We start from the raw sequence: 17,450 nt of genomic DNA on the forward strand, positions 1-17,450 counted from the left end.
AACTATAGGCTTTGTTACATACTCAACCTATAAATATTTATCAGAAAAAAAATAAAATATAAAGAGAATTATTTAACAATATACTTCTCCACCAGCAAGCTCTATATTGCGGTTGAGTGTTTTGTTCTCTGCTACCCACTTTGAAGTCTCTTGGTACAAAAATGGTCTCTCTCTGATCTTTGAGAGTTCAAACAAAGTATTCCCTATTCCTTAATGACTTTGCACAGCACGAGTGCTGTTTCTTTACATAATCCACACAAAGTATAGGTTAAGGGTGAAGAAGAAAAAAGTGTTTCCCTGAAAGTAAAGTTGCCTATAGCAGTAACCACAGATAAGCTGTTCTTAAATAAGCACTCAAAGAAATTTCAGTCACAGGCCTATGATCTGAGACCACAAACAGCATTTTTTTTGATAAACTTAAGAAACAAAAATTCTTCCTTTAACTTGGTGATCAAAAAAAACCTGAATTAAAGTTTTATTCAGAATGTCACAAATTCGATTGACTAATTTTAACAAATAGATTTTCATCTGTCAGCACAAGACATTTTACTTGAGATAAAACACATTTATGACAATGTCAAACACCAATATTCCTTAAGATGTCTAGTTAAATTTTAAATGAGACAATGTTAAATTTCCTTTAGTTTATACAGCTCAGTTTGATTGTCATATATGAACAATTTAAACAGGCTGACTAGAATTTAAGTGAAAGCCATATAATAACTGGAAGAGCCAATTCGATGTTAATTATTCATAGATGAGGAATGGGAAGAAAGAAACCTAAGTATTTTGCTAATATGACAAAAAGAATCTCTAAACAACTGAAAAAGATACCCCCAAATTGGAAATCCATTTTGAATATGGAAAGAGAAAAAAAGTGCATCCACAATATTAACACAAAACAGATTTTTTTCCCTTTAAGGTATCAGAAATGCCTGAAACACAAGAGTGATTGTTTGTTGTTGCTTCAGTTGCTCACCACCCCCCCCCACTCCGCCAGCTGTGGCTGCTCCCCACTCCCAGCCCCGCTGGCTCCGGCCCTCTTCACCCCCCCAGGCCCCGCACACCCTTAGGGATGGCTCAGTTGTTGCTGTTGCTTTTTGTTTGCTTATTTTGTTTTTTAACCCACTGCAATCTTAGTCTTATTAAAAGGGGGCTTTAGGAAACTACAGGCCAGGCTGTCAAAGTTATAGAGGCACCTAGCACTTTAAAGGCATGTTGTGCCAAACTCCCACTGATCTCAAGGAAGCGGGATACCTTTAAGGATCTTGGCCCTGCCCTTTATTGATCTTATGGGGAGTTATGCGCAAAACAGTTGCCTCACTACGAGGGATTTTTCAGGAATTTTTGGACCCTCTAAGTGAGCTAGGTGTTAAACGTACCTCAGATACCTAAATACATTTCTAGATCTGGGATGCTGTGCCTATGTCTATTTTAGGTACATAAATACCTAAAATACCCATCTCTGGGTACCTAAACTCTGGCTGATGTACGTAAAATAACTTTGGAGAATGGGACTTAGTTTCTACAGCTAATTTTACAATGGTACCTGTGTGTCTATGTACACAGAAGAAGACACCAGGATTTAAAACAAGTGTTTAAGCTGGCAAAGTCCCCAGTGCCCAGATTTTACCAATAATAAATGGCAATAGCAGCAACTCCATCTGAAGATCAAAAAAGAGATTCAAAAGCATCATTTAATTTAAGGCTCCCTTGCAAATCAAAATAATTATTGTATTTGAAAGGTTTATTTAAAGAAAAATAGATTATGTTTTGAAAGTCAACTATAGGGATGATGTAGGGAAAAGCTCTCCTTAAATATGTGCTGTTCAATAATTTTGGAAACAGAAGCCTTGATTACGGTGTAAATCCAGTGCCCACGCTGAAGGCTTCATTTTGGCAGGACCTGGTAGAATTAAATCCGAAACAAGCACAAAGTCTATAAAAGCTATGTGTTAGTGACCGTAAGAGGAGCATCTGCTACTATTTTAACAAAGTTCATTGTACATTTTCCACCTAGACCCTTTCATCTTTCTGGGACTGCTGTGGATTCTAGAATGCCTTTGGCTCTTTCTTCTTGAACCAATATTACATCCTGCAAAGAGCCACATGGAAGAGAGAATAGGTTGATGCAAGCCTTCTATACATTTTTGTACTTTTTCCTTGCACAATCTAGCCTATATTGTAAGGGAAGCTTAAAAGGCTTAGTGGCAAACTTAGGGTAAGTTATGATTTAAGAACAGTCCCAAAGGGTGATTAAAAAGGAACAGCAACCAAAGGAATATTTAGTATATCTACATAGCATTCAAAAGTCCTTTATTAAAAGAAAAATCATCTACAATCAGGGGTGGTGCACTAGTGCACTTGCACCCTCCTTTGACTCATGCTCCATCCAAAGTTTAAAGCCAGCTGCCATCAGAGCCAGTAGCAGCTATGGGGGAGTCAATTGACTGCATACTTCGCTTAAAACCTTCAAAACTCTTCATTCCATGTGTAACAATAACACATTTTCCTTTTAAATGGTTTTAAACGGTTTCACTACTGTAGTTACCCTTTCTTTTGCAATGATCTGTCTGTTGCTGTCCCCACTGATGTAGCTCCCATTTAACAAGCCTGAAGACTGTTTCTTTGTGGAAATATAAACAACTTTATCTTGAAATTGAGGGGTTGGGTGAGCAGAAAAGTTATAGCTGACATCCATAAATGATTTGCTGGAAAGCCCTAGAATGTTTTACTATATTCTGACTAATTTCCCAGATAAAACACTGGAGGCATTTCAGTCATAATTTAAAGTTTAAGTTTTTTGCAGCATATTCTACAGCTGTACAACTCTAGAATGTATATGGCTTTATCATTCTATAAAGTTTTAGTCTTTCTGAATACAGGTTTAAAATCTAATTATAATAAATCCCTCATTCACCTTAGATACATAAAGACACAGATATAACTGTACCTCTTTTTGGACTGATTATCAATATGGAAAAGGAACTGATAGAAAAGTAACTTAAAGTCCTATGGTAATTCAAGAAACACCTGTAATACAAAATGATACAGAACAGTCCCTCTGATAATTCACTGAAAGAACGGATACAATTAAAATCTAATAACTTGGGTGCTTGCAAGAATAAGTCATTTAGTTCTCACTTGTCTTACAAATGCAACTTTTACTATCTCCTGCTGTCAAACTTTTCTATATTTTGACCCCTTTTTAAAGAAAGAAGCACTAACTTGTTGCTTTAATGAAATGGGTGTTCATGCTTGATTACTTTTCTGTGTTTTTCATCCATGTCCATTTATTTTTCTTCTATGATGCTGGAGTACAGGTACATTGGGCAATTGAACAACCAGAGCAGCAGCCACACATAGGGCAGTGTCAAGCTGCAGAGTCAGTGGTGGGCTGGCAGCTGGGGTAGTAGCTTGAATTAACATTTTCAGCTATGTTCTTTCCTGTCATTAACCACAGTCCTATTATGACCTTTCTAGATAACGTGCATTTGGACCTATGCTCCTATGTGTTTGCTAACCATCTAAATTTGCTCTGTTCCACAAATCTAATTAAAGTTGAATGTATACCAAAGCAATATCCACCAGTGTTAGAGGCATTCAAGTACAGATGCATGTTTGCATCTTTTTTAATCTAGTGGGGTCGGGGGGAAGAATAGATTCTAGAAGCTTTTTGACTATAAGTCCTAAATTGATTGAGAGTTGAGGAAGAAAGCATCCGAGCTTGAACATTTCACTATGGTGACAAACAAAATCTGTAGTTCTATGTGCATGATTTAGTCTCAGGTCTGAATCCTCAAAAGCACCAAGGACTTGCATTAGAAGACTGTCTGCATACTTAACAGTTTAATATGTACATCTGTATTGGCAAGACCGGTGGTCTAATAGTGGTACAAAATAACTTCTAAAAGGAGTCAAGAGAAAATAGACCCACTTCTGCTGAAAATTGTATGTGTAATGAATCTCTCTCTTTTTTATATATATATATATAAAGCAAAAAACCCTAACCCCATGAAAGGCAAAACAATCCCACTTGACCATCATTCTCTAGGCTAAACCCCTTCTTTGTGCTCTGCTTTAACTGTTACTGCTCTCACAGAAGGGGCACCTACCATATTTTGGTCCAAGAGAAGCAAGCTATCATAACAAGAATCACTTTCAGTATATAGTTTTTGCAATATAATTCTAATGTTTAGGATATGCATAGAAAATACTGCAGGTGGACTGAATTCTATTAGACTATCATGAAACAACTTACTGGTTTGACTTTATTGAAAAAAAAAATACTACATAAATTGGGTAGAATTTAGACAATAGAAGGACAAATTTGAGTCCAGTTAAAAAGTTCTAATTACTACCAAGAATTTCACCAGCACAGATGAGAGTAGAATTCGACCATAAATTACTTAAATATGGAAAATGAACATAAGGATTTCTATGGAAAAAAAAATAAACATTTTCTGAAAACAGGTCCACTTCAGGTTTATTCTGGTTGCACCAAGGACAGAGGTAATAATGCCATTTATTTATTTCACCCTAGCCATAAGACGCAGAGCAGCTTCCAATAAAAACAAACAACCCAGAGAGGATTCCTCAAACAACACCCCAAAACCCTAAGATTTCCAACTTCCCCACTTTCCTCACTTACCACCTCCCTGCACAAGCCCCCACATAAGCAAACCTTCCCACCAATTCCAGGACACAACTCATATCAATACGCAGAATACAAGAATCTCCTTCCACCCCTCCACGCCCCCCACCTACTCACCCCACCCCCCAAGTAATCCCTATGGCAGAACCTGCCTGAGCCTACAGCCCCATCAGCCCCTTCAAGGCTGTAGCTTTCAGGACCCTCCCCTCCAAAAAACACTTAACTCCTTTCCCTCCCCCAACAAAACACAAACACAAATTCCCCAGTACTAACAAAAAAGAATAATGAATATCTTCTGTCTTCACTTCCGGCACTGTCAAAGGGTACTCTTCTAGCTGCAAGTGCCCAGGGAGAACTGCTGACTTTATAGGGCCTGCAGGCTTGGCCAGATCCTTCTCCCCCATTTCAGATGGCCACAGTGATGATTGACTTGGGTCCCAGCTCTCCAACAGAAGGAAGGTGAATGGGGAGAGTAAGTGATGGTGCGATTCTTCAGCGTAAGGAGACCCGTTGGCTTTGTAGGGCCTGCAGGCTGTTTTGGTCCTTTCCCCCTTCTCTTCTGCATTATGAACCAGGAAGCAGTTCTATTTCAAAATATTAGAAGCTTGCTTGACTTCATGGATTTTTACTATAATCACTCTTTTAACAGTTTTTTCTTCTTTAGAAGCTAAATACTGTCGTCCTTCAGGTAACACTGACATTGACTCAGGCTGAAACAATTTTTGGTCATTAATATACCTTGCTGTATGTCTACAATGAGCCCTCCAATAATTAGGATACACTGATACACTTCAGTTTTTTAAATTAATCAAGCCTCTGGGAAAAACCAAGGAAACAGATAGCTAAAGGACTTTCAAGCAATTAAGTACAGTACAGTTAGGTTAAAAATTAAACATTGCAAAGTAGGTTAAGAGTTTTCTCTCCTAAAAGTTGCATGTTGATAGATCAGAATGCTCCCCAGTGCTCAGTATGATTGAAAGCAGGGGGAAAAAAGGACATTACTTGAGAAGTTTGTGCTTCAGCAAAGAAGGTAAATGTTTACCGCTGTTGTAATTCCACATTTCATCAAATTTAAAACTTACTATTTCTACAGCAGTATCCATCCAAGACTCTCAGTTCCTAAACATTTATTAGACTTCAAAAATTCCTTTTTAAACAAGATTTACATTTTTTTTTGCAAGGTAAACCGAGAAACAGAAATGTAAAGCCTCACATTTTCTAACCTATCCAAACTGCTCGCTGTGACAGGATTCACCTCCACAAGATGGTCACTGCTGCCATTCTGACCCTGTTCTGCCCTGCTGGTCTCTTGGGCCACCACCCTATGCTAACCTGCTACACCTTGGTGCATGGGCAACTGGTACCTCCCGAGTCTGGGGAGGCATCAGCAGGGCACAACTGGGGAGGGGCTCCCCCAGGGGCCAGTTGGCAATGGGAGCCCCTCAGCAGCTAGCCCTTCTGCCGCTAATGTGCTGCCAGCAGAGCCAGTTGGGGGTGGGAACGACACTGGTGCTCTCAATGCTTCCCTACCAGCCAGAGCACTCTTTGATGGGAAGGCACCAGTGCTCTTGGGGGGGGGCATGTACCCCCCTGTGCCCCCCACCACCACACATTGCCCATGCCTTGATGTCTAAATAAGAAATGTGGGAGGTTGTCCCAGAGTAAGCCTGGGGTACTTCAATCTGCCTTGCTTATCCCTGAGCAGTGTGTTCTGTTCCCAATCCCTGCCTGAGCAAGGTATTAGTTTTTTGTCTGCTTTCTCATCTCCAGGGCCCATGGACTCTGCCTCACTCTCCTTCTTTTCTCTGGGTCTTGGCTTGTCAGCCCTGTCTCAATGTCATGGGGCCTAGACCCTCTAGCTAATCCTCCACATCTAGCAGGTACTACTTGCATGCTGCTAGAACCAACCATCATCCTGCTGGCCCCAGTTGCCATAGGGGCAGTAATTATGGCCTCCACAGCTACACCTGTGCCCCACAGATCTTTCTTCAGCAAAGCTCCCCAGAGCTCCCAGCCCTGTTTGAGCAGGAATCCTCCAGGCACCTGTTTGCCCTTTCTACCCACCAGACCCCTGGTCCTAGCAGGACTCTATTTATTGGACTCCTAGCTCTGTCTCAACTTCTACACATGCAGTTCACCAGGTCCTGGATCTTTGCAGGGCTCTTTCTTTCTAGGCTGAAGCCCCTTTTGTGTATACTCATTGGGCCCCTGGCCCTGTCTCAGCTTCAGCCTGTGCAGCCTATGGGGTCCCAGACCCTTATAAGGTTCTCTTGGCTTCAGCCCCTAAACCACTTGGTTTTCTCCCACATTGCCCACTAGGACCTAGACCCTTGCAGCTTTAGCCTACCAGCATGGAGTACCTCCCAGCCCTACCCATGGCCTCCAAACCATCCCAACCTTCCAGGCTAGAGACAGATGTTACACATAAACCAGTTTAAGTGATCAAAAACTAAGTTAAACCTGTAACAGAACAGCAGTTCAGTGCACATAACCCATTTTCAGTCATTTTGAAACTGGTTTAAGACAAACCTGGTTGAACGTAATATCAGACTTAACTGACTTGGGTCAAACCAGTTTATGGAGCTTCTGCCCCAGACCCCTTCCTGGCTCAAGTTAAATCACAGCCTCCCATCACAGCCTCCCATCATCCCAGCATGCTTTCCAGCCCTGGGCTGGGCTGTGCCGTCTGCTCCACAGAGCACGGCTGGTTCTGCCCCCCTGATCTCTAGCTGGAGCCATGAGGGCTGGCTGACAAGGGGGTGAGGGAGGAGGTAAGCCTAGCTGGGGTTGCAGCCCAGTCCACAGGGGGGTACTGTCCCCCCCGCCAGGCAAGCCCTGGCTGCAGTCTGGGGCCAGGGAGGGGGGTTAAAAGACCACTTCCCCTGCTCAAAATGTACTGCTGGCTGCAACTGTGGATTACAAATCCCCAAGGCACCTAGATGCAGGAAGAGGAAATGATGAGAAACCCTGCAATGTCCTTGTACTGTAATTTTGGACTGCAAATCCCAGAGACCTTGGGGACAGCAGGAAGAAGTGAACATACAACCAGAGAGCAATGCTTTTGCGCCCCCAGCTTTTAGCCTGAGCCACTGCAGGTATGTGGCTGCATTTTCTGAAGCAAAGGTAAATGTCTGTTCACTTCTGTTTCAGTTTAATCTGTGTAGTTTAGACTAACCTGCAAACACCAAATCAATTTAGCCTCAGGCTTTTTAGCTGTCGGTACTTAGCTCCAGTCAGAACATAAACACCTAACACAAAACCACTTGGGAGGTATTCATCATCTCCTTCCTCCTTTAGGATCAGGGCCAGTCTTAAGTCTAGCCCAGGACTACAGGCTCTCTCCTTCCCCTTCCCATCTATGATCTCCTGACCTCCAGTCCAGTCAGGCTCAAGGGTTTCTCTTTTCCCCAATTAGCAGTTTATTGCTCTTGCCTGTCTCTGCCCTGCTACCTATCTCTCCTACCAACTGGGTTATTGCTTTGCAGCTAGCCTCCCTGCAACATTACACTCACTCACTTGTAGTAGTAGGGTCAGAGGTCCACTGCTACAAGCACTCAGAAATCAAGCTATTCAAAATGGAGAAGAGAGTGAGCTTAAGCATATTGCCACAGATCACAGAAGTCATAAGGCCTCAAGAATTTTGGCGTTTAGTTCTGTGCCATGCATTCACACAATACATTAAGTTCCATTTCCTTCCACATATTCACTTCTAAGCTACCTTTATAAAAGAACAAACAAGGACAAGGCTCTCCTGAAGTAGACAATGATTTTGCTTCATGTTACCGGCCAACAGTTAGTACAGTAAAAATCTGACAGATAGCTTTCACCTTATGTAACTGGCATCTTTTATTCCCAGCCCAAATATTCTGCTTATCTTACAACATATATATTAGAAAATTAATAAATGAAAGTAACTCTACTACATTGTATTCAAAACTAATCAGAAAGTGGAAAAGGATAGAAAGCATGCTTTGATTAAACTTATCTACTGAGGAGCAAATTTTTTTAAAAAAATGCAAAAACATCACTTTTTAGAAGCCGAAAGAAAACAGAGATGGGAAAGGATTTGTATTAGTCATATACACATACTCTTAAACATTGCACAAAAATTCTTACTGATACACACATTGCCACTTATTTAGCTAACTTATTATTGAAAGGTTAAACCATTTTGCAGAAGCATAAGAATTGGTGTACCCTTCTTCACTGGTGCTCCAGAATGATAATGCAGAAATTTAACTGAAAGTAAAATGTTTCGGTTCATGGAAGGATCTTCTCTGGGGGTTAAAGTAGGACAGTGGGGTTGGTGAGGGGGTGTGGGGAAGAAGTTTCTTGTATCTGGACATGGGATTGCTTGCAGGGATTACTTGTGTGGGGTTTCAGGCAGGTTAGGGTGTGGTGGGGGAGGGCCACCAAGGGTGCAGTGGCATGACTGCACCACTCTTTCAGACTGGACTACATTGCAGGAGCTTATGAGGACTTTAAGTCCCCAAAGCAGAGAAGAATTCCCCTCCATGCTCAAAGGCACATCCCCTCTGCTCCTCTTCCCCTTCTTCTCCACCTGTTGCTGCTGCTTTCCCCACTGTCCTGGGCATGGAGGAAGCTTCAAAATTGCTTCAGACTGCTCTTTTTAAAGTACTCACAGGATCCCACAACACGGTCTGCCAACACTGGTGTTTGGGGTGGGAGGGAGAAGAGGTTCTGTGCTGCGGTGCAGCCACCCCTGCAGCACATATGGCTGCTCCCCCCCACCCTTCTGCCAAATCTTAAATCTGCCCACAATTGTAGCTATCAGGTTTTGTAGTGCTTATTGGGTAATCTTGTTTGTGAGTTGTTTGCTTATTGCAAGCTTCTCTGAGACTTTTGGATAGAGTATCGTACAAATCTAAGAAACAAATAAATAGAATTAAGAGTTTTGCAGTGTCCCCTTCTCTTCAGACATAGAGTTCTTTCTGTGCTACAGTAAAATATATTGCTGGACCTAAATTATCTATGCCATGATGTTTGTTATATTTTTTGTAAACTGAGAACACTCTCCTATTCGCCAAAAGAGGAGAAATGATAGTATTCCAGAACACTGCATATCATCATTCTGAAGAAAAAAAAAATGTAATGAATGGAATTTTATTCTAGGGCAACAGTGGCTACAATAAAGCTCCAGTGAAATCTTACAAGTGTGCTTGGGCTGAAGCTTGCATTCTAGTTTTTATCTTCTACCATAAGGATGGCATATCAGTAAAACTGAAATAATTTTTTTTTTTTAACTAATAAAGACAATCCTTTCCAGAGCCTCTGGGAAATGTGAGGTGGCTGCATAGCTTTTGATCAGTGAAGCATGCTCCCCTTGTACGTCGCATGTGCTCTGCTGATGCTGGTGAGGTAGTTGGGGTATGAAACCATGGCTCTCCTCCTCTTGGGACACCAACAATACAACACAAAAAATGCTTGCAACTGTTATTGAGATGCCTACAGACATACATTGTTATCTGACTTTAAGCACTGAATTTGATAATAAAAACTAGTTATGATACAAACTAACAACGATTACTTGGATTACATTGAATTGAATATCATCATTAATAAGACAATAAAATCAAGTCTGAGAGAGACTTACTGGGTCTTCATTCCCAACATCAAGACTTTATTCCCTATGGGATGCTTTCCATTTGCCTACACGTACTTTTATGTGTGCTTAAACTTATGCACATTTACATAAATTTAGGTGTGCATCTAATGTGCACACACTAAGGAGCTAACATGGGTGTGCAGACCAATTTGGAGCTAAAGTTAGTTCCAAGTCAATGCACATGCTGCATTAAAGTGCATTAGTGTGTCTGCACCAAATGAAGGCTCAAGAAGCCAAAAAAAAAATCACCATTTTAAGGTGCATTAAGGGAGCACACATGTGCCTTAAATTGGGCTGATGCACATTAAATGTGCATTTGTAGATGTGCCCCCCAGTCTAGTTTGAAATGTCCAAAATTATGGGGCTTCTAATTCACTTCAGAAACTATTCCAAAGCTTAACAGAACATGCTGTCAGGAAGAGTTCCCACATACTAAGGAAATGAACTAGTAAGATATAATAAGGCTGCAAATTTGTCATGTTGGCTTTTAGCAACTAAAATAGGATGATGAAAGTGAAAAAAGTGCCAAAGATGAGGAAATACAGTAAACAAAATGTCATTAATATCTTATATTTTCCATAAACATAAATGAAAGAGTTCATGTACCACAGTGAGTTGCATTCATGAGACTTGTTATCATAAAATTCCAAAAGGCTTTGAGGACATTACTAGTAAATTAAAACAAACTACACAGGTTTTGTGGCATTATGAATGGCAATGTAAAAATCAGAGTTTTCAGAAGTAAATACTAGTATTCAGCTCAAAATTATGAGACTTGCATAGAGAACGTGACACTATAGACTCTAAAAACACAAAAACAAAAAACCCCCCACACAAATACAATGGATGTATAGTGAGTATATAGTGAGGCCTGAAGCAAGGTGCCTCCAGCATACAGCTATGTCAGACATGGGCCATGCCATTATTATAGCCACTAGAAAACAGAATTACTGACCTATTTGAAAAAGAGACTGACATTATTGCCAAGAAAATTAATCCTCCAACCCTCCTACTTTCCCCTTATAAAACCTATATGTAAAATATTTCATAGATCTTGTAAAGATTTGTTGCATCCCTCATTTGAAAGGTTCTATCTGTGATACAGAGGGCCAGGCTCATGGCTTACCCTAAATTGCTTTAAATATGTATTTTTAGCTATACCAAGTAAAGGAGGTGACAAACAGTTACATGGGACCAGGAAGTACAGGAGCTAAATCAAGAAGTACATGATAGAAGAATATATGCAAGCTGCACAGATAAGATACTACATTTCTCACACAGAAGCAGTTGTCTGTACATTTTCAACACTTTCCATGTTTTCAACACTTCCTTAATAAAAGGAAGAATTGGAACTTAATGTAAATGTATCATTAACATAATATTCCTCCATTTTGGATTTTCAAGGGGTTCATCGATTGACACAGTCTTACAAGCAAAATTTTCTACTAACATTTTCCAAACAAACAGAACTGTTTCGTTTTCAGTTCACACAGAAACATCTTTCTGGAAACATCTGGATGCAAGACACTTTATACATATCATTGTGCCTTGTTCCAGGATTAAAAGATAAGCTATAGTTTTAGAGCATTTATTTATAATTAAGCATTGAGAAAGCTTATATTCTATATCTAAAATGTATATGTAACCACCATATTGTTCAGTATCAGTTTTAATTTAAATTTTTGATCTGGCACATCATTATCACATTCTAAGCCCCACAGATTTATGCTGAAGTTTTAAGATTGGTTCTATTTTCTTCTATATACCAAGATTTTCCCTGATAAAATAGACTGTGTAGGAAAAAGGAGGTTTATTGCAAGAGGTTTCTTAGAAGATATTGTTAGGAGGAGGAAGATACTCTCCCTTGTACAAACCAACATAAAAAGGAAGACTCAAAGGCATCTTCTGGACTATGAAGTCCCTTCCACTGCTGTAGCAGGCAATCACATTATATAATCCACTGCACAAAATTATCCAGCTCCCTGTGAAAGCCAGCTAGGTTTCCTGCTCCCCCTGCTTCCATTGGGTGTTCCAGAACACTGCTCATCAAATGGTTAGAATCAGCTAAATTAGCAATTATCCTCTCAGTCTAAAGATAGGCATCTATTTTTTAAATTTATTTTTATATGGATACTGGCTGATAAGATATGCACAATTGCATAGCAGCTACAAAAGATGCAAGTTTATTCACTTGCCCTGAAATGTATAAAAGAAAGATGACATTGGGCTTGACCTTTGACACATGTGAGCAGTCCCTAAAATTAATGGAATTTCTAATGTGCCCAAGGGTTGCAGCACTGAGTAAATATTCAGTTGGTATCTGGCTGAAGATCCCACTATATAAAAATAATCACCAATACTAGCATGCAATAATGAAGTCATGCTACCATGTCATCCTTTAAACATAATAATTAACTTGTTAATACATTATTTCAATGTACGTGAATATAAGTGAATCACTCACAGTAAGACCTTAGGTATGTTCTATTTTCATAGTCTGACTGATAGACTAAAATGGCTAACACTACAGCACTCTCTAATATGAATAGTCCTTACACATATGCATCCATCCATTGATTTCAATGGCCTTAAGAGCACTCTGAAGCATACAGAAGACTTTCAGCACTTTAAATAAACAAATTGAACAGACCACTTATAGTAAACTCATACTCATGTGATTCATACAATTAAACTCAGTAAACTTAGTAATCACAACTGGATTGTAAGAGTTCATCCTGACGTGTATTTGGTATACTGTTTACAATAGTCTCCCAATTAGACATTAACCCCAGAAGACTGAATTGTTCTCTTGCAAGAAACACCGGAAACAAAAGGTCCCCTTATGGGAAACAATGTAATATTTACGAAACTTCTTTCTCCAAAGTAGGCACACATCTAATGGAGAACTTGGGCCACTGACACATAAATGAAGTATCCTGAGAAGGCTTCTTGCATCCCGTGGAAAAAAAAAGTTGTAAACGTATTACCCTGTGAATCAATCCCTGTTCCAGTCCAGGTATTTTCTTCCCAAGACAATTGCTTGCTTGCATGCAGTTGTGCTGAGGCAGTTTCTTTCAGGTTTTTGCTTTAATGTTCCCCATCTCAGGGCAACTCTGTTCATTTAGCTGTGGCTAGAATTCTCTGCAGCACAGCTTAGCCAAGGCACCCATGAACTAAGATGCCAAAAACTGACCATGCTCATGGCCAATTTATAAACTACTGAGTTTACATAAAGCTTTATTTAAACAGAGGGAAAAAAGCAAGTGACAGACTTTAAAAAGTCAAAATATCTGAACATCAAAAGGATGCCTAGTGAATAGTCTCATGTGCAAAAGATGACAATTTTATGAATATTTCATCCAAAGCACATGCCACCTGCAAATCTGATACACTGAAAATATTCAGCAGTATGGAAAAACAAAACAAAACAAACCAAACACTTGACATAATGGACTTGCAGTTCTCATGAGATTTACATGCACACACTTTATGCTTCCAATCTGAATTTTCTTTAGCAGTGATATTCAAAATGATGCTGACTCTTGGATGCTATTGTTAAAAATTAGTTAATTTTTTTTTCCATTTTTAGAACCACTTTACCTTATGCTTCTAGTCCAAACCCATCAAATATTTATTTTTGTCATATTATCTTGCTGATCAAGTGCAAGGCTTGGACGAGTATAATCAGATATTTGACTTAAAATCAGGGTAGTAGGAAAGTGGTGTTATATACTGCATTAAAATATGAATAGAAAAGGAATAGAAGTTCCTGCGCCTAAAAAATCCTCAAGCTTTTCCTACTAACAAAAATTTTACCCTTTTAACAAAACCAGTAGACCTAAAGGAGAACCTGCCCACTTGCATGGATGCTATTTTAGGGTAAAATGTGCTCTGATGCCAATATGCCTACTCCTTTATACAAAATATTTCAGTAAAAACAAAAACACCCTTAACCGAAACCGTCATAGTGCTACAAGACTGTGTTTGCACAAGACTTTAAAATAATACTAAGACTTTAAAAAGCTGTCAAATCCATCTCTAGTGATTATTAAAAATCAGATCTGTTATGGAGATGAACATATGATTTTAAATTCTTCCTAGAAATACAAAGTAAGCAGTTAGCTAAAGTAGCTGTACAGCTGAGTCTTGTAAAGGATGAACGCAATCAGATGTCTACTAGGGAGAGGGGAGGAGGAGGAAAAGTTGCAAGTGCTCTGTGCTTGCAGGTAATGCCCATCCTTAAGCATTAAGGCCCTACTGGGCATATCTACACATGCAATTATGGCACCTGAATAAACTACGGAGCTTATTGCTCCAGAGTTAATTACTCCTAGGTGCATCATTTGAACATGCACCTGGGAGCAATTAACTGTGGAGCAATATACTCCACAGTTTACTCACTTGCCCTGAGCAGAGCATTCCCAGCTGACAGAGGCTCCGGAGCGTGATCCTGCCAGTCCAGAGATGCTCTCCCTGGCTCAGTGTGCTGCAAAGGGGCTGGCTAGGGCAAAAGGGAGCTTTAGCAGGGGCTAACTGGCAGACAGCCCCTCACACAGAAGCATCCTCATGCCCCAGCCAGCCAGGCAGTGTCTGCGCATCTGCTGCTGTGGAGTTTTTTTACAATCACTGAAGGATTGTACTTGTATTTACAGGCACTGTCTTCCTGTGGAGTAAATTAGTTTACTCCAGCCAAAAAAAGGTGCATGCGTAGACACCAAAATCTTAGCTAATTAGCCAAATTCATACTGTCTTATGTAAATACACCCATTGTGTGGTAAAATACTACCAATATACTTGTCATATGCTTCCTCCAAGTTTATCAACATAAAATATTTCACTTATATGACAGAAGCCTATTTAATTCATGAATCTGTATCACCTAAAATATTACTTGACTTGGAGTCCAATCCTGTAACTACTGGAGTAAATTTACTCAGGAGCAGTCCATTTGATTTCATCTTATACTCAGATAACTAAAATGGCTTGCATTGTATATCTGCCTCTAGTTCCACACTGCTGACTTTAGACTGTTGTGACCCTGCTACAGCCCATGCAGGAGAGTATTAGGACATAATAAGCTTCTTAATCCCCAACGCATGCTAGCCAGCCACATCACCAGACCCTGTCCAAGGTGCTATTTCCCTTCTCATGTAGGAGAGGCAAGTGGGTGGACAAAGGTTAAAAGTAGATTGGGTCTTGGCTCCGTCATCCCCAATTCACTGCCAGTGCAGCTGACCTGGCATGTAAGGGGAGAAAAGCCATTCCAGGAAAAGAAATGGTACAGTGTATTATCCCCAGGAAGTTAGAAACTGAAAAGCGACTGAGAATCACAGGAGTGCCTCTTTGCTCTTCACTTAGCTGGGCGGCCCTTTTCTTAGGTTTGATTGTAAGGTGCTAGTACAACCCACTGAGTAACACGTTGCTCTGTGAATAGTCCTAATGGGTATAAGAGGAATCTCTCTCTTTTTTCTTTTGAAATATACTATTTAATTTTGGTCTTTTAAATAAACAAATACGTAATTTATGTTCTGATATGGTAAAAGTGTCTTTAAAGGGATACCACTTTTCTGTTGGATATACTTATTGTTATGTATAAATGGGTAGACAAATAGATCAAGCAATCCCCTTGACTATCAATTCCCTTAAGTATATTTATTATTTCAGCAAATATTTCTATTGCTGGGATTACCAAAATTCACAAAGACATTCAGCCAGCTCTTACAGATGGTAAACTGATGTAGTTCCTCATTAAAGCTTGTGTCTGTGCATACACACGACAACAATTCTTCCTGTGCATTTGCTGCCTTACCCTTAAGAAAAGTCATTTTATTTTATAGCTAGATATACTTCAAGAATTTCAAAATGAACACATAATTGGATATGACAGTGTTAGCTGGGAGAAAATACATCTTTTGGTTAAAAATCTCTACTGTGCATCCAGCTCACAAGTTTTAAGTAATGTTTATGCTTATTTTTCCAGCAACATAAGTAATGTAAGTATTCTTCTGAAGATTGAACCCAATGTATTCCTGGCATAATTGAACATGAACGTGACACCAGGATTATCTTTTTTCACATATCACTGAAATAAAATATGTTCTCCCCTTCTCCCACCTGGACAGGCCCGTTCCTTTTGACTAAGGACAATCCTACATCTTTTTTCAGGGGAGGGGGGTTGTCTTTGGAGTGGGTTTTTTGGAGGGTTTTTTTTTGCTTTCTTGTTTTTGTATTACCTGACAAAGCTCATGAATTTGGAAATCCTTTCAAACCACCTATTAAAGGATTACACTGAAAAGGTCACCGGTTTTTATCATTGCCTTCTTCTTGCAGCCTTCTCAATGCCCTTTAAGTAGAATGTAACAGGCTAAGAGAGGGGGAGAAAGGCAAAACTATGGCTGTACGGGGCTGCGGACACCGGCGTGTTCCCGGAGAGGCAAGGACAGAGAGCCCAAGGTTATGCTTGACCGTGGCTCAAGGTTTGGGAGACGCATCCTCCAGCACCCTGGAGAGCTCCCGCGGAGGGAGCAGAGTTTCTACCCGATCCCTGTCCCTCCAGGCCCGGGAAAGTCTCTTCCTTGAGGCGACTTCCCGGCTCCGACCAGCCTCTCCGGCACCCCCCCCCCTCCTCACCCCGCCTGGCCGGTGCTGGAGCCTCTGCCTGGCACTGCCACAACTTTTCCCTGCTCCGGAGAAGTTGCAGCCGCCCTTGGCCTCGCCACCTCCGAGCCCAGCGCCTGCTCGCCCGGGGCAAGGCAATCCAGAGCCCCGCACACACTGGCGGGGGGAGGCAGGGGCAGCGGGGCCCCTTGTCCCCTGCATTCGCTGGGAGACGGGGCCCCCGGCTGGGGAAGGGACGGGGACGCGCGGCTCAGGCGCCGGGGGCTGCGGGCGGGGCGAGGGGCGCGGGCGGGGGCAGCGGCGGCACGGCTGCGAGGGAGGGCACGGCAGGGGGTGCTCCCCGCCCCACCTGTGCGCCCCGCACTGACCTGAAGTCGCTGTAGGGGTGGATGATCCAGAACCCCGCAGTTTTAACCCGTTCCTGCTCCTTCTCCACCGCCTTCTGGCTGCCGAACATGCGGAGCGAGAATTTGTTGACGCCGGGCTGCAGCATGGAGGTGAGCTGCCGCTGCATGAAGCCGTACTGCCGCGGCGGCCCCTCGCCCTCGGCCG

General features: G+C 41.2%; 1 protein-coding gene across 2 annotated transcripts in view; it reads right to left on the reverse strand.

The window, feature by feature from the left end:
- The window catches only part of HCN1 (hyperpolarization activated cyclic nucleotide gated potassium channel 1), a 310,582-nt gene extending 293,138 nt beyond the window's left edge, over positions 1-17,444 (reverse strand). For both annotated transcript variants that reach the window (XM_019532033.1, XM_019532034.1), the window contains exon 1: positions 17,267-17,444. In XM_019532033.1, coding sequence (XP_019387578.1) covers positions 17,267-17,412 — 146 coding nt within the window. In that variant the 5' untranslated portion in view covers positions 17,413-17,444. The remainder of the gene's footprint in view (positions 1-17,266) is intronic.
- Between the last annotated feature and the right edge of the window lie 6 nt (positions 17,445-17,450).

Source organism: Crocodylus porosus, unplaced genomic scaffold (assembly GCF_001723895.1).
Source record: "Crocodylus porosus isolate Cpor-Errol unplaced genomic scaffold, CroPor_comp1, whole genome shotgun sequence".
NCBI lineage: Eukaryota > Metazoa > Chordata > Crocodylia > Crocodylidae > Crocodylus > Crocodylus porosus.